Here is a 21306-nt window from a genome sequence, read left to right on the forward strand (position 1 = left end):
CCACACTTCTTGCAACAGGCAATTAGGCATCCATGTCACCCTTGTCAGTAGTGCAGCAAGGGATTCACAGGGAAGTGGGATCTAAACCGTTTATTTTCTAAGCAGAAACCTTGCAGACATGGGCCTCATTAGAGCATCATTCCACCTGTGGAAAGCGAAACAGGTAGAGTTGACACGATCACCTGGGGATTTGCAGACGTAATGCCTATTATCACTAATAGACACCCAGTACCCAAATCCCAGAACGTCTAGCTGAGACTATGCCCCTAAGTATTTGGCATGCTCTTCTGACGAGATGTTGTTGTCACGATGGCTGTTTTAATAAGGTTTTGTGTAATTGGAACAAGAACAGCACACACAGTGTGCCTTGGTGTTTTCCCAAAAGTGATTTATGTGATTTGAGGGGAAAAGATGCTGAAGGCAACGCGGGGCAGGTGGACCTCTCCACCACAGCTGCTTATGCAACAACCCGGAAGAATCAGCCCATATGTCATAAAGTACGGTGTAAAATAGTTTGGCTGTCGGTGTTCTGTGATGTTTGCTCAGGTTATTTTTGTAGATTCACTTTCTCAGTATGCATAGGCTCATTTCCAAGGAAACAGTATTCTAGTTCCTTAGTTTTAAGAAATTCAAGGTAAATAAGCATAGATTCCCACCCACAAGCATCTATGTTTTCTTCTATTCTGCAATGCTGGGGTTGAACACAGGGTTTCACACACTGGGCAAGCACTCTACCAATAAGCTACAGCCCTAGCCCTCTCTTTGTTCTTTATTTGGAAACAAGGTCTCATTGAGTTTCCAGGGCTGGCTTTGTCTCACAGGTTGGACTTGAACTTGTGATCCTCCTGCCTCATCCTCCTAAGTAGCTGGGACTACAGGCTAGCACACCAGACCTAGGAAGAATGTTTTTCTCCAGGAAATAAATAAGATATGATAATACCTGAAGACAAATTATAGCAAGTAGCATGGAAAACCTAATGTAGTTTGTATGCTACTGAAAGGCAGGGTATGTGGTATGTGCCTACCTAGGCCATTTTATCCTTGAGTGAACATTCTTGAATTTACTCACACAAACAAGGATGATGACAACTTCACAAGGAAATAAAAATGTCACGGGACCACTGCTTCACAGGCAGGTTGTTATGGAAGGAAGAGTCTTTATGCTATATGTGACTGCAATCGCTTCATTGTTACACATCCTATGTAACTATACATTTTATAAATCCAAATAAAAGAGTATTAGAGGTGACGTGAATAAGAAAAGCTTCCAGACAATCCTTGAAATGGGCTTTGGAAAGGGACAATTTAAATCAGCAGAGATAAGCAAAAAGAAAAGAGATGCCAATAAATAAATAATAGATAGATAGATAGATAGATAGATAGATAGATAGATAGATAGATAGATAGATAAACCCTGTAAGGTTATCCTTAGATGGACCTCAAGACAGTCCCACTGCCCCCTCAGAAATACTAAATCAACCCTAAAAATGGCGGCTGAACAAAGACTGGGGTTAGAGACAGTGACGTGCCATAAGATGAAGGTTGGCTTTTCCTTTCTGTTCTGAAAACCCTTAAGTTGATTAGACCTTGCTTTAGCATCCAGATCACCCTTCTAGTCATCAGCATCAGTCCACCATATACCTCCTGGGATTCTTACCTCAGCACCGAAGGTCATGGTACCTGGATACATCTCCAGCTGCTTCTGTAGTTTGTTTGTTTGTTAAAACCTGAGTTGGAACAAATAGGAATGTGTTGTGTTGTATTGTTTGCATCCCAGAGATTTCTAGCCTTAAACTACAGAATCACTGAGATAGTACTGACGCTGAGAATAAGCAGAGCACATTTACTTGATGGTGGCCAACAGATGGCTAGAAAAAATAAATGTTCCGAACACCTTCTACCAGCACAGCCTTCCTTTTTTTCCACCTTCGCCATGGTAAATATTCTGTTGCCTCCTTCCTAGTCAAGAGCAGGGGTCTGGACCTGGACCTGGCATCAGCATCTTAGAAATCACCTACGCCATTCATTCCATTCACAGACCATATGACTCTGGGTAAGGATCTCAGGAGTTAGTTCTGTCAACTCACTGCTAACAGAGTGTGAAGCTGTGGTCTGACCACATAGACCAGCTGTTCCCAGAGTACTGTGGACACAGCTGCCCTAAGAATATTCTCCTGTGTAACAGGATACAACCTGCTTACTCCCTTCCAGCTTATAAAATAATGACTGGCATAAAAGCACACTCAGCTTTTCAGGAATGAGTGCTGCATAAACAGAACCCACTGGTACATTCTCCACCGAAAGCACGCGCATACACACACACACACACACACACACACACAGAGAGAGAGAGAGAGAGAGAGAGAGAGAGAGAGAGGAAGAGAGAGAGAGAGAGAGAGATAGAGAATGAGAGAGAGACATGAGCATACACACAGAGATGGACAGACACAAAAGGAAAAATACACACAAGTGAGCACACACAAACATGCACACACGCACACACACACACACACACACACACACACACACACACGGAGAGACATACATTCATCTAATCATACACAAACTAGCCCTTACTTTTTAATTGCAAAGTTTAATGGAACTAAAAATCAAAGCTTTTGCTAATAGCCTTTCTCCCTTTGTCCAGAAATTTTCCATTGAAGAGATCAATAGAATTGCTCCTCTTACATTTGCACAGCTTGTGCTTAACATTATCTGCCACCTATTAAGGAAAAAGCATTAAGACATTGGATTTTAAAGGAGAAAAGTTAGAAAAATATTAAGTTGAGGTTATTATTTTTAATGACTACCAAATCCTGTATTACTTCTGCTTTGGAAGTCTTTGAACTGTTCACCTGTGTTTCTAAGTGTATATTCGTCAGCATATAATTAGGGGGAATTCCTTCAGAAGTAATTGATATGAAGACCATATGACTTGTAAATTTACAAAAGACTATTTAAAGGTTAAAATTTTATGAAGGTTATGAGTGTGTCTAATTAGTGAAAATGGGTATTTTGCCTATGTCTGAGGGGAGAATTATTAGAATCTGGGTCATTAAGGAAAGTATCTTGAATCAATGACATTTTCACAGCGCAGTAATAATCTACTGTGTTAGACACGGAAAGAAATGTTAAAGGAGCCATCGAGTTTGCCTTGATACTATATAGTTGCATAAGAGGAACTTCAACATGCACATTAAACAGTTATGAACATGGGATCCCTTTCCATCAAGAATGCAAAGTTCTTGGCTGGCATGCCCGGCTTGTAAAAGAAAAAAAAAGATAGAAATCAATGGAACAAGTGAAATTATTTGGCTTTTGCAAGCCAACCCTAAAATTAGATATGGAAACTACTTGAGAAAAATCATCAGGCAGCTTTACCCTGTGGCTGTCTGGCTTGTGGGTCAGTCTGTGGTAGACCAGGACAACCTTCCTTAGCCCTGCATTTCACTCTACTTCCTGGGTTCTCACTCCAAAGCATGACAGGAAAAGTTTCATTCCTGCTAAAAGATTCTCTGGATTGCCAGGGGATAGTCATTGAAAAAGACAGAAGCTAGATAGTGTGGGATACAGGGGGAAGACATGGAAGAACCTAGACTGTGGAGTGATTCTGGACTGCTCTACACTGTCAACACTTACTGAGCATCTGAGCAGCTTCCTGCACTTGGTGTCATTCTTTTACTTTTAGGAGCTGGACAATGAACCCGACAGGCAAATGTTTCTCTTACACACACACACACACACACACACACACACACACACACCACTAACAACAGTAACAACAATAACAACAGACAACAACTTATCATGGAGAAGTAAAGAGTGACAACAATTTGGGATGTAGTCTTAGGACCAATGGTGACTGGTCCGTGAAATTCTGAAAACATATCTGCTAAAGGAGTAGACAGACAGCACAGAATAAGGAAGGTATAGAATGATTACCAGGACATTGAAGAGGAGAGGGACCTATGCTTACACAGGGAGTGTCCTCTTCTTATAGGAAACTGAGCAAAGCTGACCAATCCCCATCCTAGGATCATCCATCCTCTCAAATGGGATGTGGGCCCTTGGCACAGCAGACCCTTTGCTCAGTCCTGAAAATGAGCTCAGCCTCTCATGAGAAAGGCAAGGATTGTTCTTCGTCTAACTGAACATGAAGTTTTGTTCCATCCATAACAGCAGTGTGGGCTTCAATTTTGTCCTTCATAGAATACAGTCCCGAAAGCCATGACTTCCAGCCATCACTTTCAAGACAAAGTTCCATGTAGCCAAGGTTGACTTCAAACATACTAAATAACTGAAGATAACCTTGAACTTCTGGTCTTCTGCTTGGTATCTTATGGACTGGGATCACAGATTTTGTACCACAATGTGCTGCTGGGGATGGAACCTAAAGTGTCGCACACACATGCTAGGGGCAAGCATTCCACTACAATCTTCTCCTTGTGACTCTTCCTACATATGAATTCTCTTCATAAACATTTGCTCACAAAGCACAATCAACTTTAACCCTCTACTGAAGAGTTCAAAGAAATCGGGGTGTTGAAGTGAGAGGAAAGTTCAATTATGTATTAGAGTTTATTTAAAGAAAAAAGAATCTCCTTACATTATAGAACACGTGTTTCTGTAAAGAAGAAGCCCAGCATGACTCTGCCCTATCACTAGGGGTCTTATTTATACATGTGAACCTGCAATGTGATGGGAAGAGAATATTCACACCTTTATCTACCTTCTGCTGTGCTTAGGAGAAGTGTGCGTAGAACTATGCTTTATGCTGGCTTGAGCAATTTCCCTTTTCCTTTCTATGAAGCTGGCTGTGAAGACACTGGAGTCTGGGGATCCCCTTGGATGCAGGGATAGGAGTTCTGTGTCCTTGTCACTGAGCTACATCTGTGCTGAGATCATAGAAGCTGTCTCAATGGGCCAGCCTTTTATGTGACCAGATGGTTAAACTCACCTAGGACAGTGCCCTGCTCTGTGCGATGAGACCTGTGAGGTTAAGGCCAATGCTTATTTTTCTCCTGAACATGCAATTACTTCATGTCTTTATCAATCATAAGGTCTCTGAGAAGTATTCAAATCCCTCCTTCTCCCCTAAGATTGTTCCCAATCCAAAATAATTAAGGGCTTGAAATGGACAACCTAATTAGTCTGTAAACAAAATCAATAGAAATAAAAAAAATCATAAAAGCTTGTCAGACAATAACCAGTGAGAGTTACATCATATATTATATATGACATATATCATATAGTATGATTTATAACATTATATATGATATATAGTATGCCATATATCATATATATCATATATTATATATATCTTAGATGTGTGCACTCATGTGAATGTATGTATGTTGTGTGTGTGCAGATGTATGTGATATGCATGTTCATGTATATATAAGCGTATGTGTGTGTACAGGTGTGTGTGTGTGTATGTGTGTGTGTGTGTGTGTGTGTGTGTGTGTGTGTGTGTGTAAAGGCTAGCAGACAATACTAGGTGTCATCTTCAGGAACAACAGATCTTTGAGTCAGGGTCTCTCAGTAGCCTAGACTTGTTGGCCAGTAAGCCCCAGGGATCCTCATGTCTCTACCTCCACGGCACTGGGATTACAAATGAGTAACACCAGGCATGTGTGTTTGTGTGTGTGTGTGTGTGTGTGTGTGTGTATGTGTGTGTGTGTGTATGTGTGTGTGTGTGTTTGCATGAATGAGTTCTGGGACTCTAACTCATGCTTTCATGCTTGCTAAAGCAAAGCCTTACCTGCTGGACCTCTGGACAGCCCCAGCAATTTTGCTGCCCAACAGTTTGCAAGTTGTCATGAGGACTCTAAGGTGACAGAGTTTTCTAATTAGCTAGCTGAGTTTTTCACTGCATTATGAATAGACTAAGATGTATTGCATACATATCACAGTGGCCCAATGGTGTGCAGCAGATAAACCTACCTTCTGACTGTGTAGAACTTCACGTCGTCAAAAGGCTAAGGAGTAGATACTACTATTTTCACCTAGTTCTAGGATGCCTTCGCTAGACCTCAGGGATAAAGGAGAGAAGATCTGCTTCCCTCAGGTGGGTTTCACTCTCACTTCATAAACACATTAGACCTAGATCTAAAGTTCTTCTGGGTTGAGGTCTGTTTTTATCAAAGCTTGGACTGTAAGTTATCTGTAGTGTGGTGACTGCTCAACACAAAACACTCTTGTTCTCTCTCTCCTTCCTTCTCTCCTTTCCTCCTTCCCTCCCTCCCTCCCTCCCTCCTCTCTTTGTATCTGTCTGTCTTCCCCTCTGGGTGCATGTATGCATGTGTATGTCTGTGTGTGTATCTGTCACCCCAGAGGTCAACCTCAAGTGTCTTTCCTCAGGCACCACCACCTTACTTTTGAGACAGTCTCACTGGTCTGGAACTTGCTGATTCTGCTAGGCTGGGTATGCTAGACTGACTGGCTGGTGAGACCCCAGGATCCTCCTATCTGCCACCCTGGTGCTGGTATTACAAGCATATACCAATGTGCCAGCTTTTTCACATGAGTTTTGGACTCAGGTCCTTGGTGCTTTTGTCGCAATCCTTTTAGCTTCCGAGCTCTTTCCTCTACTCCTGCAAAACACACTGTTGAGTGAGTAGATGCCCACCCCCCCCCCCGCTGCCCTTAAATCCAGCTCTACCAAGCAGTGTCATTGAAAGAAGCTTCTAATCTGTGTTAGTTCCTTCCCACTCCCACCCACTTTTTTTCTTTTGCTCTCTACTTTTTTTCAGAAAAGATGGCTAGCTGTTTGAGGAATTTTACTACAATAAGAATAATCCCACCTACTTGGCACTAAAAAGGGTTGCAGGATAATTATTAGAGGAGGAAAAAAACTTTAAAGATGCAAGTATTTGCCAACTGTAGTTCCTGCAGTTCTGATTAGCAAATTCTCTTGATCCCCAGTGAATAATTACTAATTAATCAGGAGGATTTTTTTAAGCTCTTAAAATTAGCATGTTGGGTCCTGAAGTTTGAAAAAGAATTATGGCTTTACTTCTTCTTTCTAAAGAATTAAGAGAAAATTGAGGATTAGGATTTTTCTGATACTGTAAGCCAGAAGCACTGTTTTCCAGGCCTGGAAGCTGCTCCCTTGGGTTCCCACCAATCCCATTGCTGGGAGCTTTTTGTGTTAATAGCAGGAATCCAACTGCAGATCATTAAGTCAGTCTGGCACATCAATGAAAACACTTAGTGGACTTGTTACTGGTGGTCAGAGTCTGGGCTAGGTGTTTCTGTGTTCTTGGATTTGTATATCAAGAACTGAAAATAAGAGATAACACAGATTTGAAAGAGACTCCGGGTAACTTTATTTGGAACAAAAGAATAGTGCAGATTAAAGAGAGATCCAGTGTGAAGACACCAGGCCACATGCAAAGATACTGAAGGAGCCAATTATTGTTTAGGACTTCCTTTTATGAGGTTTGCAAAAAGGGGGTTGGGGGGTATAATCTGGGAAATTCTATGTTTTAATTAATGAAATTATAAAATAATATCTCTACTGTAAGGTCTCCACAATACATCTAATTTTAATCATATGCATGTCTAGTTAATTATGCATAGGCATGAGATGGTCAATGGGAGATTCTTTCTAAAAGGTGACTAGAGGACACAGTTTTGCCTTATTGTGTGCTCATCTAAAACTAGTTCAGATTGAATCAGCATATCTATTCTTCATATGCAGATAAATATGGACTAGACTTGAATAGAAATTGTCTAAATTTGATTGTCACTGGGGAGGCAAAATGTATACCATTGTTCCAAGAGTGGGGCTAAGGGTTCTATATGGTTTTGGAGAGGGACTCATAATACCTTCAGGTGAAGGAACTCAACTGGCAAGTGCATTAGTACAAGAGGATTGTGTGAGTGTGTGTGTGTGTGTGAGTGTGTGTGTGTGTGTGTTCACATGAGTGCAGATTGGAAAGCTCAGCAGTCTAGGACAGTATTCTATGTGTTTAAAATCTTAGAGGCATGAGGAGGCTAGCCCTGTAACTCAGTTGACAGAGTACTTGCCTAGTGTGCATGAAGCCCAGCACTGCATAAACTGGACATGGCAGTGCAGATGTATAATCCCAGAAGTCCTAAGGCAGAGATAGGAGGATCAGAAATTTAAAGTCCTGCTTGGCTAAGTTGAGGTTTTGGCCAGCCTGAGCTCCATGAGACCCAGACTCAAAGAATAAACAGAGAGGTTAGAAGGTAGCTTACCAGGTAAAGTGCAAGATCTCATGACTGAGTTTGATCCCTAGATCCCACAAAACAGAAGGAGAGAACAAACTCCTCTCTCTCTCTCTCTCTCTCTCTCTCTCTCTCTCTCTCTCTCTCTCTCTGTCATACACACACACACACACACACACACACCACTAACTAAGAAAATTAAAAAATAAGCAAATATGTAAGTTTAAATAAGAGGGAGTCAATACTTGAGTGTTCCTCTCAATCCTTCCCTTTTGTATAACTTGGCCAGTTATACAAAAAACCCTTCTGAGCAACTTGTGAAAATCAATCTCTCTGTCTCTGTCTCTGTCTCTGTCTCTCTCTGTCTCTCTGTCTCTGTCTCTGTCTGTCTGTCTGTCTCTCTCTGTCTCTGTCTCTGTCTCTATCTCTCTCTGTGTCTCTCTGTGTCTCTCTGTCTCTCTCTCTGTCTCTCTGTCTCTTTCTCTCTGTCTCTCTGTCTCTCTGTCTCTCTCTCTCTCTCTCTCTCTCTCTCTCTCTTTCTGCCTTAAGTTATAAATGCTAATATCTTCCAGGTGGCTGTTCTCCTTGGAAACTGAGTTTATTGTAATACAAATCATGTGAGTTTTCTAGAACACCAAACTTTGTGAGCCTGATGCTAAGAGATGCTGTTTCTTCTTCAGTACACTTGCTCCAAGAGAAGCATGCTTGGTGCTTGAGTGTCCCTCCAAAATGTGGGCATTTGGAATCTGAGTTAATGCAACAACCATTTGCTCACGTAAAGGCTTTTCTTCAATCTAGCATGCCAATAAATCTTAATTATAACACAAAATTCCACACAGACAGAAACTTAAACTCCAAGTATTTCCTATTAAAAATATGACTTCGGTCATTATTTTATTCTACATGTTTTGAATTCCTTGGGGTTTTTCAGACATGACCTGGCTATGTAGTCTTAGTCTGTAACTCACTATGTAGAGCAAAGTGACATTGAACTCTTCAGTTATTCTCATGAATCTACCTTCAAAGTGGCAGGGTTACAGGCATCCACTCCTACAGCCAGTGTTGTGCAATGCTCCAAGCTTTGATGAAACCCAAGGCTTTAGGCATGCTCCATATTCTACCAATTAAACTGCATCCTCAGCCCATGAATTATTGTTTTTCATTTAAGTTATTATCATATTCCCATCTTAGATGTGTCACAACAATCTTAGGTTGCTGTTTTTATCTCTCTGAAGACACTTGGGTCAGTCCAGTCCTGTCTCCCTATTCTCTGGAAGCAGCAGCCGAAGGCTCCTGAACCCACACCAAGTATAGCACATTGACATCACTTCTGTATAGGAGTGCTGTGCTGTGTCTACCCAAAAATTTAAAGAAGAATGGTTTACGAAGTTAAAATTAAGTAACCATGCTCCAAACACAGATTTAGGTTACCTCAAATCCATATTCCAACATTGACCCAGATGTATGACGTTTCAGAGTAACAGAAAAAGTAAAGTCATAAATAAAAGGACTTTTAAAATACATCAGAAACAATAAGTGGCAGTTACAGCACAGAAGAGAAATCCCTGCTATACCTCTCAGATGGTATCTGATGACTTTAGATACTTGGTTGGTGGGGAATTAGGGTTTTGGTAAGTTTGTTAATCAAAAGGTTTTTTAACCTTATAATCAGTGTAATAGGTTAGTCACAGAGAGGGAGGAGCAAGCAAATGGCTATTTAATAGCCTAAAGAAAGGCCAAGACAGATTGGAGTTAGACTCTAGACCTGCAAGCTTCCAAACTTTCCATAGTCATTGATGTTTTAATCAGTCAATTAGCCTCTACAAACACAGCCTCTTTCCAGGATTCTTCATTCATATCTGCATGTGCACCATGTGAGTGCTTGATGCCATCCAAGGCCATAAGAGACCATCAGATTTCCTGGAGCTGGAGTTTTGGGTGGTTGCAAGGTACCATACATATGCTGGGAATCCAACAATTGGGTTTTGTCCTTTGCAAAATCAATGGGTGTTCTTAACTGCTGAACCATCTCTCCAGCTCAAACACTTTATTTGTTGAGGCACAGTCTCTCACTGAACCTGAGTCTCATCTATTCAGTTAAGAATAGCTAAGGAGCTAAGGAGCTCCAGAGATACTGCTGTCTCTACTCCACCCAGCACTGAGATTACGAACACACCAAGCCTTGACCATGAGATCTGAGAGTCTTAACTCAGGTATACCATCTATTAGTACAGATAGGTTAAAATTTTAATATGTAAAGTTAAGTTCATGAGATTCACCCAATTATTAAAGAACCAGCTATGTGATTATAATTACATAAAATGGTGACATTAATTTTGTCAAAGTGACACAATCCAGAATCACTTGGGAAGGAAGTCTGAGTTTGTCTAGATCAGGCTGACCTGTGGATATATCTGTGGAGGAATTATCTTGATTATATTTATTTAAGAGGGAAGACCCACTCACTGTGGGTGGCAACACTCCTTAGGCCAGGTATCTTAAACTGTCTAAAAATGGGAAAAGTGATTTAAGCACTAACAAGCACATATTCATTAATTCATTGTTTTCTACATTTGACTATGGATGTAACATGACCAGTTTTCTGAAGCGCCTGCCATTGTGACTGTAATCTGGAATCATGAGCCAAATAAGCCCTTCCTCCCTTAAGCTATTTTTGCCAGAGTACCTACCTTATCACAGCAACAGGAAACAAAACTAAGTGAGAGACATTTCCTAAAACTCATCATGAGTCAAGAGAAAAAATATGTTAGAGTGCTTTTTGATGTTGGAACTACTCAGAAGCAGACTCACCAGAAAGCCCATGGCTGAGCTCAGGAGTAACACTGAGTGAGCCTTTGACAGGAACAATGCCACAACTAAATGACACGTGAAAGGTTCTAGGAGAGAAAAAGAGAGCTGAAGATAAAGTGAAGTGTGGATGAGGGTGAGGTGAGATGAGAGGAGGTGAGGAGAAGCAAGGAGAGGTGAGGTAAGGATGAGGTGAGGAGAGATGAGGTGAGGTGAGGTGAGGTGAGGTGGTGAGGTGAGGTGAGGTGAGGTAAGGAGAGGAGAGATGAGATGAGGTAAGGAGAGATGAAAAAGGAGGAGGTGAAGTGAGATGAGAAGAGGTGAGGTTAGGGTGAGGGGAGGAGAGGAGAGAGGAACAGAGGAGAGATGAGGAGAGGGGAAGAGAAGAGAAGGGAGGTGAGGAGATATGAGGAGAGGTGAAGTGAGAAGAGATGAGGTAGGGGTGAGGTGAGGTGAGGTGAGGTGAGATGAGGAGAGGTGAGGTTAGGGCGAGGGGAGGAGAGGAGAGAGGAAGAGAAGAGAAGGGAGGTGAGGACAGATGAAGAGAGGTGAGGTGAGAAGAGATAAGGTAAGGGTGAAGTGGGGTGAGGTGAGGTGAGGTGAGGTGGTGAGGTGAGAGGAGAGGTGAGATGAGGACCCTAATTTCTAGGTTGCCTGTATCTTTCAGCATTGTGCTCTTCTGGGTCTAGACAATGAAGGAGATCCTACCTACCCTTAAATATGTGCCTCTTTTGTAGTATACTTTGATCTACTTAGAGATGGGACCTGATCTTGGGTGACAAAACTGCCAAGAAATGAGCTGTAGAGATACAAAAATTCTACTAAACTATTACTGTCCTTCTCTGCAGGGTTCCCAACATCAAAGATAGCTAAGTCACATTGTACTCTGGCCACTTTTGACAGCATTTTACATGACACAAATATGTTTAAGCACATGGTTTATGGGTAGATATTGCAATAAATATCACAAAGCTAGCTATGGTTAAGAACTCTGATGTAGGGTATCTGTTGAAAAACCTACCAGAAAAAGGGAATACAAACTGAATGTCACACCAAGAAAAAATGAGCCCTAAATAAAAAACTGACGTGTTCAACCCCTGTTCTAACCACAGAATATAAACAGTAGGGAAGCTAGAGGAGTGGAGGGGCAGATGAGTGGATAGGTGGGTGAATGTTAAATAGATGAGATAGATAGATGGAGAGACAGATAGGAAGCTTCGTTGGTAAGTGATAGCTTCATAGTAGACGGTTGATACATTGATAATAGATTAACTACGTCATAAAGGATAACAGCTTAATTGATATGATTGATTAGTATATTGATAAAGAAATAATAAAAATAGATAAATGGTAGGTAGGTAGATATATAGATAATAGATTAGCGTGATAGAGATAGATAATAGCTCAGTTGATAAGTGTGTAGGTTGGTAGATGGATGATAAATGGAAAGAAAGGAATACAGGAGGAAATGCTTCAAGGAGGAAACATTTGTTTATGAATATAGAAAACTTTACTGGGAGCACAATGATGTCATAAAATAAAACTGTCTTTAGGGTGACTATGAGTTCTGAATGGATGTTGTGTTGCAGGATAGGAGGTGGGAGGAAGCAGCCCTGTCATAGTGTGCCTCTGTTTCTGGGAAGAGACCTGGGAACACTCAGGAGGGCCCTTAGCAGGAGGTTTCCTTTGTGCTCTGAATCTGGGGCCATTATCACCCAGGTTGACTTCAGAAGCCCTCCCCCTGAGTCACCATGAAGAAAGGGGAGCCTGTTTCAGCCCCTCCCTAATGTGCTGAACTGCCTATATTTAAGGTCAGGTTGCTACAGACCTCTACTCTCCAGCAACCATGTGGATTTGTTTCCACTGCCCAGTTGAACTTGGCTCTCATCATAAAGTCCCTGACTAGAGAACACAGGCCATAATGGTAGGAGGACAACAGTCATTTTCAGCCTAGCTGGCTCCCTGGAAGGTGGAAATGCACCATCTCTCTTTGCACTCGCTTGCCTTTGCTCACACTAAAATTGCCCTAATTTCCATCCTGAGTGTTTCCCCCAAGGCCTCATTTGGAACTTTGGGAGAGAGTGTGCCTTTAAAATGGGGTTATGTGTATTTGTACATGATTCTCAGTTCCCAGGGACATGGGGCTGTGCTCTTGAAAGAAATAGCCCAGAATTTCTTTCTTGTTCTCTCCTTGTTTCAGGGCCATGAGGTGAGCAGCTTTCCTTCACCAGGTTCTCAGCTGTGATGCATGCTCTCCACAGGCCTTAAACTCAAGGGCCAATTCCAACTGAAACCTCCAAAGTTGTGAATCTAATGTAACCTTTGCACTTTAGAAGTTGGATGTCTCAGAGTCTGGGAAGCTAATTCATCAGATAAATTGCTTGTCATGCCCCCGGGAGAATCTGAGTTCTGTTTCCAGAACTTCAGAAGAGCCCAGCCTCCATGACATGTGGTTGGAATCCCAATACTGAGGATCTAGTGACAGGTGGATCCCTGGGCCTGATCAGTCAGCCTGGCTGACTCAGCAGGACCCAGGCCAGTGATAACCAGGGTGCACAATACTTGAGAAACAACATCCAAAATTGACCTCTGGCTTCAATGCACACATGCACATGTGCACATACCACCACCACCACCAATAATGACAAGAAGAAGTTGGATATATCAGGAACTTGTTAGAAGTATGGAAAGGTAACATGAAAATATTGTTTGTATAACTCTAAAAAGAAAAACCAATGAAGACTTAGAAGAATCCTCAAACAACAGTAACTAGGAAAGAAACAACAGATCGCTACGAATGGCTAGTTATGGCATAAAGATCTAACCCTTCCAGACAACATGTTTGAAAAGTGTAGCAAGGGCAGCTGTCTGGGATTGTGTGCTGGGATGATGTCCAGCCTATGTGATGAGCTCCAGGCCTATGAGAGATTATATCTCAAAGTAATAATAAGCAAACCGAATAAATAAAAACAAGGTGGACGGCTCCTGAGGAACAACAGCTGAGGTTGACATCTTTTCTCCACACGTACCTTACACACATGTACCTGCATACCTATTATGCTCATGCCCAGAGAGGGGGATGGCTACTGGGATCAGGTAACACAACAGACAGCACTGTGTGAACATGGGTACCATCTCACAGGGTCCCAACTCTGGGTTCTTCTGGGACTACTCCACTACTAACTGATCCCCACAAAGACCCAGTTAGATAAGGCAAGTAAGAGAACATGGTGCAGTGTGTAGAAGTTATTGGACAATATCAGGCAGTATGGCCAGCATTTCAGAAAGTAAGAAATCTAATATAATTTCCTTTAACTTATTTAAAAATCACACAGAGAATCTCAATTGATTCAGTGGTTTATTTTTAAAAAAAAAAAAAAAAAAAAAAAAGCAAAGTCCTTGATTTACTTTTAAATAAAACATCTTAATGATAACATTTTCTAGCCAAGAAATATAAAGTTTCTGGGTAGGCAAACACACTGATTTGTTGCTTTCTACACAGGTAGTTAGTGCTTTGCACACTAACTTTATCTGATTATAAAAATTTCTTGTCCATAGTAAAAAATAACAATAATAATAAAAGAGAAAAATTAAAGATACAGAAATGAGTAAGGAACATAATCTTTTTTTAACATTTGAATGTCTTGGCTGAATACATGTATGCCTGCTGGATTTTCTAGAACTGGGATTACAAATGATTGTGAACACTATATGGGTGATGAGAATTGAACCCATATCTTTTGCAAGCTCTGCCGTGAGCCATCTACCATCCAAGAGATCAATATGTAATACAGTGCTAGACATATTTCCTTCTTGTTCTGTAAATGAATTCGAACCGAGTGTACACTCTCTATGTAGACTCCTCTCATTCCTCACAGCATACACATTTTACCTGTTATCAAAATTCTGGGGGCTGAGATAATAGCTCAGCTGGTAAAGTACTTGCTATATAAACATGTGGGCCCATGTTCAGATTTCCAATATACATGTAAAATCTGGGCATGGTGATTTGAGCCTGTGGTGGTTTGAATGAGAATGGTCTCTATGGACTCATATGTTTGAATACTTGGCCCCTAGTATGGTGGGACTTCTTGGGAAGGATTAGGAGGTATGGTCTTATTGAAGGAGGCTTGTCACTGGAGGCAGGCTGTGAGGTTTCATGAAGTTTCAAAAGACTCACGCTATTTCCAGTGTGTTCTCTCTGTCTCCCAGTCGTGCATCAAGATGTGAGCCCTCCGCTACTCCTGCCTCCATCCCTACCATTAGAGTCCACCATCATCTTTTGAAACCATAAGTCAAATTAAATGCCATCTTTTATAAATTACTTTAGTCATAGTGTTTTATTCCAGCAATAGAAAAGAACCAAAGATGGAGCCTGTAATCCCAGCACTGAGGCTAGAGACAGGAGGATCTGTGAAGCTTTCTGGCCAGCCAGTCTAGACAAATCAGAACAAATAAGTTCTGGGTTCAGTGAGAGAGCTGTATAGGAGAACACCCAGCGTCAACTTCTGGCCTCCATTCATACATGTACAGGCAAGTACACTCCCACTCACATATACATATACACACCACATAATGCAATTGTTGAAAACATTAATAACCACCTCATAATATGAATGCATGTAAATATTTAATACTGTTCTAGACTGTTTCCCTAAAATGGATTTCTAAAAAATAATTTTAATTTTTAACTACCAAAGAGGCTATGGCCATCATAAGATTGTTCAAATGTTTTGTTTAGGACATTGGAAGCCAGCCAGAATTGCTGGGGAATGGCTCTCACATGAAATTGCTCCAAGCCAGCATGCAGACAAATGTGTGCAGCTTCTCCACCAAGTGTTTTCAATGCTCTTCCTAATTCTCTGGGAGATTCGTTCTTTTTTGAAGTATATTTCAGGTCATTCTTAGATGGTCATTCAGCAGTACTGTACAGGTTGTTGGGTATGATTATAAAGCCTGTTCAAAAGACCCCAGCACTACACAGAAACTTATTGCTGAAGTTGGGATTTGATCTCTCCATGTTTCTTCACAATTTAGGGAGGGAGCAATGTTGGGAATCAGATTTCTCCTTGGTGCTTGTGCCCTTGTCAGGAGTGAGGGGATGATCCTGTTGGAAGATCAGAAAGACAAACATCCTTCAAGTCTCACTTCCTACTGGCTCCAGGGTGTGTGAAAGGTAGAAGAAGATGGTATCTGGGCCCAGTAGCTCTCTGTATCAGAAAATGCCCCATAGAGGATTGGCTTTCCTTCAAATAGCGGCTCCTCCACAGCACCATGGGTCATCTGTAGTCTTCTGAGAAAACCTAGCATAAGTGTGGCTTGTTCCTCATCTGTTCATTGCTATATACCTCTAAAGTGCCCGGAGCCATTCTTCAGTGACGCAGTATGCTCATTGGCCATTTTTCTAAAGCCATAATCTAATCTTTCCAGAAGAAAAGTTGGCCATTTTTCTAAAGCCACAGAAGAAAAGGGAAATAGTCCCTTGGCTATTCTTTTTTATTATTTATTTATTTATTTTGAGACAGGGTTTCTCTATATAGTAGTCCTGGCTATCCTGGAACTGGTTTTGTAGACCAAGCTGGCCTGGAACTCATAGAGATCCACCAAGCCACTTCCTCTGAAATGCTGGGATTAAAAGCATATACCACTATGGCCTGCATACCATCATCACTCTTGCAGAAATTTTTAGAAATAAATCTTTATTCTTTTTCTCATGGATGACTAGGATTAGAGATATTTCACCAGGTAGGGTAAGGTTGGGGGATTAACACAGACAAAGGACTATGACTTGTGAAGGGCTTAGAGTCTAAGGCCAAGAACAATGAAGGATAGATCTGTCAGCTGTCACCTTGTAACTCAGCACCTGTGGACTATACTGGCTGATTTTGTGTCAACTTGACACAAGCTGGAGTTATCACAGAGAAAGGAGCTTCGGTGAGGAAATGTCTCCATGAGATACAGATGTAAGGCATTTTCTCAATTAGTGATCAAGGGGTGAGGGCCCTTGTTGGTGGTGCCATCCCTGGGCTGGTAGTCTTGGGTTCTATAAGAAAGCAAGCTGAGCAAGCCAGGGGAAGCAAGCCAGTAAGTAAAATCCCTCCATGGTCTCTGCATCAGTCCCTGCTTCCTGACCTGCTTGAGTTCCAGTCCTGATTTCCTTTGGTGATGAACAGCAATGTGGAAGTATAAGCTGAATAAACCCTTTCCTCACCAGCTTGCTTCTTGGTCATGATGTTTTGTGCAGGAATAGAAACCCTGACTAAGACAGGGAGTATCTCTTTTAATTGCAGAAGACTATATGGATCTTTGTGTTGCTTTTGCAGAAAATACATATCTGCTCAGCCACACAGGGAAGAGTTTGAAGATAGAGGATTCCAATAGAAGGTTGATTGCCTTCTGAATAATTTTTTAAAACCCACTATAAGTTTACATTCCCTAGACTGGACATAGTGTCTCATACCTGTAAGTCTAACATTTAAAACATGGGAGGATTAAGAGCAAACTGTGAATTCAAGGCAGGGATTCAGGATCTCAAGATAAATAAAGTTTACATTTTCTTTGCAATAAGCAAGGGGCCACATCACATCGACAATGTGAACAGGGACAGAAGGAGCCTGCTTCCTGAACCCCAGGTGGAAGGATGACCTCTTCCCTAGTCACCTGGAAAATCCATATTCCAGAGGAAGCTTTCTCGGTGGCTTCATAATTTAGATTCCTCTTGTAAGTTTTCAAGGCTTCCCCTAGCTGCTGGAGCAAATGCCAAACAGGTCTCTCTCTCTCTCTCTCTCTCTCTCTCTCTCTCTCTCTCTCTCCTCTCTCTCATTCTGCAGGGCCATGTGTCTCAGTTGAGAATCCTGAAAATCCAACCAAGCAAGGTTGGTTGCCTCACTGGTAGCAGCAGCAGAGCAATGCACAGCCTTTTGGGGGGTGGGGAGGGGGTGGTGGTGGGAGGGAGTGTCAAAATTTGCAAACTTGGGATCCTGGGCACAAGGCCAGTGAGGCCTGGGTAAGTTGCCTTGGTATTCTGGGGAAGGAAACTGGCCCACCAGCTTCATTCTGTGCATGGTGTCTGACAGGGAAAACGGCGGGGAGCAGGGCTGGTGTCAACTCCAGAGGGAGATGCAAGCTGCCTCCTCTTCACTTCTTTGGTGATGTTACCCTCACAACTTGGGCAGGATCCACTCTCCTGAATGTGTGTGTGTGTGCAAGAACCTCATTTCCTATATTGCTTGGACCTGATTGGGTAGTACTTTGAAGGGAGTGCTAAAATGCCAGCAGCCTTCCAGCATCCAAATGTGACTATAGTATCCCTGAATAACTCAGTTTCCTAAACTTGGCACTGGCTATGGCTTATCTCTTGCTAGGAAGGGATTCTAATTCATACCCCTCACACTTTTAAAAATAGCTTTTACAGTTGCCAAGGGGAGGGCCTGGTATTTACTACCAGAGAATGTATGAATTAAAATACTAGCTCTCTCTCCTCTTGCAATATCCTGGCAATGGTTAGCTGAGCACTCTGATACCTGGGAGAAAGCCCTCCCCACAGAAATGCCCTTCCTTCTTCACAGTGCCTGCCCCACCTCTCTTATTTGTGCCTGGAAGGCAGCATGCTCCAGGATTTAGTTGCTTAGTATTCATACCATGTCAAGATTGGAGTGAAAGCTTATATTGCAAAGCTGGGTGTACGGTGGCCAGACCAAACACAGCAAGCAGTTCAAATCACAGTTAGATTATAAGAAAGCGCGGGGCAGAGCCTGCAGGCCTTTCTTGTCAGTGGAGCAGTACATGAAAGAAATCATTCCATAAAGACTGGTTGGAGAGGCTGTGGTGGGTCCAGACTTGTTCTTCCAAGGTTGCTGGTACCTCTGAAACTTGGCTTGAGTTTTAAATATATTTCCCTCCTCATCCTCCCTCTCTCTCACCTCCCCCTCCTCTTTTATCTTTTAAACATGTAAATAAAAAATTCTCTACCAGGATGGAGAAAGGAATGATTCCTCAGTGTATTTCCACATTTCACAAAGGGACAGTAATATTAGAGGTGTTAGCTGGCCCCGTGATTACTACTGAAATAACAGACTCAACAAGGGAAATGGTGTTTGGACAATAATTCACATATGTTAATGCTTAGCTCCATCAATGCCAGCTTTATTTTCTTCTTGAGATACACAAAGCTGGCAGACAATCTTAACTGATGAGGTAATGTCATCTTTAATTTAGAGAGCCTTGAGCTGTCCACTCTAAGCAGTGATATCATCCTGGTGGTTGTCTCCAGGGGTTTTCTGTAGACATAAGTCATGGGTCCTGGCAGTTTGAAGAAAGTTTGTTAGCGACTGCACAGCCATCATGAAGATTTCCTTCACTTGATTTCTTTTAAATTGCCAACTATAGTTTATGTGACTGCCATATTTTAGCCAGGGGCATGAAATGAATATAGCCCGGGATTTTAAAAGCAAGTTGAGGTTTGAAATAAATGGGTTGCAACTGTTTTGTGTGAGTTCTAGGAGTAAAATGAAGACGAATCAAGCAGGTTTATCTGACTCCCAGGTGGTGGCTTAGTAAGAATGAAAGGGCTAGGAAGATGGCTCATTGGGCACAGTGCTCAGTGCACAAACATGAAGATCCAAATTTAAACCTCCAGCAACCACATACAAAGCCAGGCGTGGCATTATGTATCTGCAACCACATACACTGGGAGGTGAAGATGGGGGGCCTGGACCTCAGTCACTGCCCAACCGGTCCAGCCAAATCAGTGAACTCCAGGCTCAGTAGGAGAGCCTGTCTCAAAAAAATAAAATGGATTGCTCTTAAAGAAAGATATCTAGTGTTGACCTCTGACCCAAACACACACAGACACACACATGCATTTTTAAAAAATTGAAGAAAGGAAGACAAAAGAAAGACTGAAAAACAAAACACTAAGCCAATGGAAAATTTCCCCTACTCAGGGACACCTGTGTTTCCTGCTGGTCATTTTCTGCCTTTTTAAGATCCTTGAGCTCTGAGCACACATTGACTCAGTCTGATCTTTTCACCGCTGTTAGTCCTGTCAGTATGATTACCAAGCCTGGGTTTTCCTTGATGACTTCACAATTCTGGAGTTTCTTTCTCCAACAATATCCCTTTAAAGATTCTGACTAGTGAGTATAAACAAAGTTACTTTCCAATTTTACATATCCCCCCTTTTTCAGTTTAAATCATGCTTTGTGACACTCGTGTAGGCTGGGGAGGTATTCTGTCTCAACCACTGAATGTGGCTAAAGAGAGAGTCCTTTCTCAGAAGACTGGAGTTGTGCAGAATGGCATTAAATAGTGAAGAATCTGTTTATTATTCTGTGGCCATATGTTTAGAAGGTCTCTCACAGAAATCAAAGTATTGTTCATGGGGCACTCTAGCCAAGGGGACATTCTGAATTCATAAGAGAAGCTCGCAGTTTGAAAAGAATGTCCCACATTATGCACGGGACACCCCTACCACAGACAAAGCAACACTACTTAATAATAGAGAATTGTGCTTCAGAGATTTTGCTTTTTCTTGTTAATTGGTTACTTTAACCGACATTGTCTGCAAGTATAATGGACACCATTATTCTCAATGGTTCTGTGTTGTTGATAATGCTCACAGGCAGTACAGTCCATTTTAATTATTGCATTTCACTGTTTTGTCCCCCTGTGCTGAGCAGTGGTAAATGCAGATGGTGCATTCCCCCCACGCACCCCCGACAGATCATACCAGCTGTTACATTTCTCAAAATGTGAAATTTCTCAAAATTCCTCTCCGCCTCACGACACCTCCCTTTCTCGTTTGCAAGGTATGACTATGTGGAAGTGATCGACGGAGAGAATGAAGGCGGACGGCTGTGGGGGAAGTTCTGTGGGAAGATCGCACCTTCTCCTGTGGTGTCTTCAGGGCCCTTTCTCTTCATCAAGTTTGTCTCTGACTACGAGACGCATGGGGCAGGGTTTTCCATCCGTTATGAAATCTTCAAGAGAGGTAAGTACCTTACATAAGAACAAGAATGACTAAATGATTCTGTAGTGTTGTTTGAATTCCCAAGAGATCATATGAAAAGACAGATGAAGGTCATGGTCCATCCTTTCATAAAGAATTTGATTTTTCCCTTTTAGAAAATGTTGGAAAATATTTTGAATGAAGTAAATATATCCATGGTGTGGCAGAAGTGTGTTTGAAATGGATCAAAGGTACTCAAAAATAGTATTTGTTTTAAAGGTACCCCCCTAAAATTTGTTGATTAAAGAGAGAATGTATCACATTGAATTCTCTGACAGGCATTGGTTCTTTTTTTT

At 41.8% G+C, this 21306-nt stretch overlaps 1 protein-coding gene across 4 annotated transcripts in view; it reads left to right on the plus strand.

Moving 5' to 3' along the window:
- Window positions 1–21306, plus strand: part of Nrp1 (neuropilin 1) — a 153738-nt gene that overhangs the window by 40816 nt on the left and 91616 nt on the right. For all 4 annotated transcript variants that reach the window (XM_031341885.1, XM_031341884.1, XM_031341883.1 and 1 more), the window contains one exon: window positions 20811–20992. In XM_031341885.1, coding sequence (XP_031197745.1) covers window positions 20811–20992 — 182 coding nt within the window. The remainder of the gene's footprint in view (window positions 1–20810; window positions 20993–21306) is intronic.

This window comes from Mastomys coucha, unplaced genomic scaffold, assembly GCF_008632895.1.
Source record: "Mastomys coucha isolate ucsf_1 unplaced genomic scaffold, UCSF_Mcou_1 pScaffold22, whole genome shotgun sequence".
Classification (NCBI taxonomy): domain Eukaryota; kingdom Metazoa; phylum Chordata; class Mammalia; order Rodentia; family Muridae; genus Mastomys; species Mastomys coucha.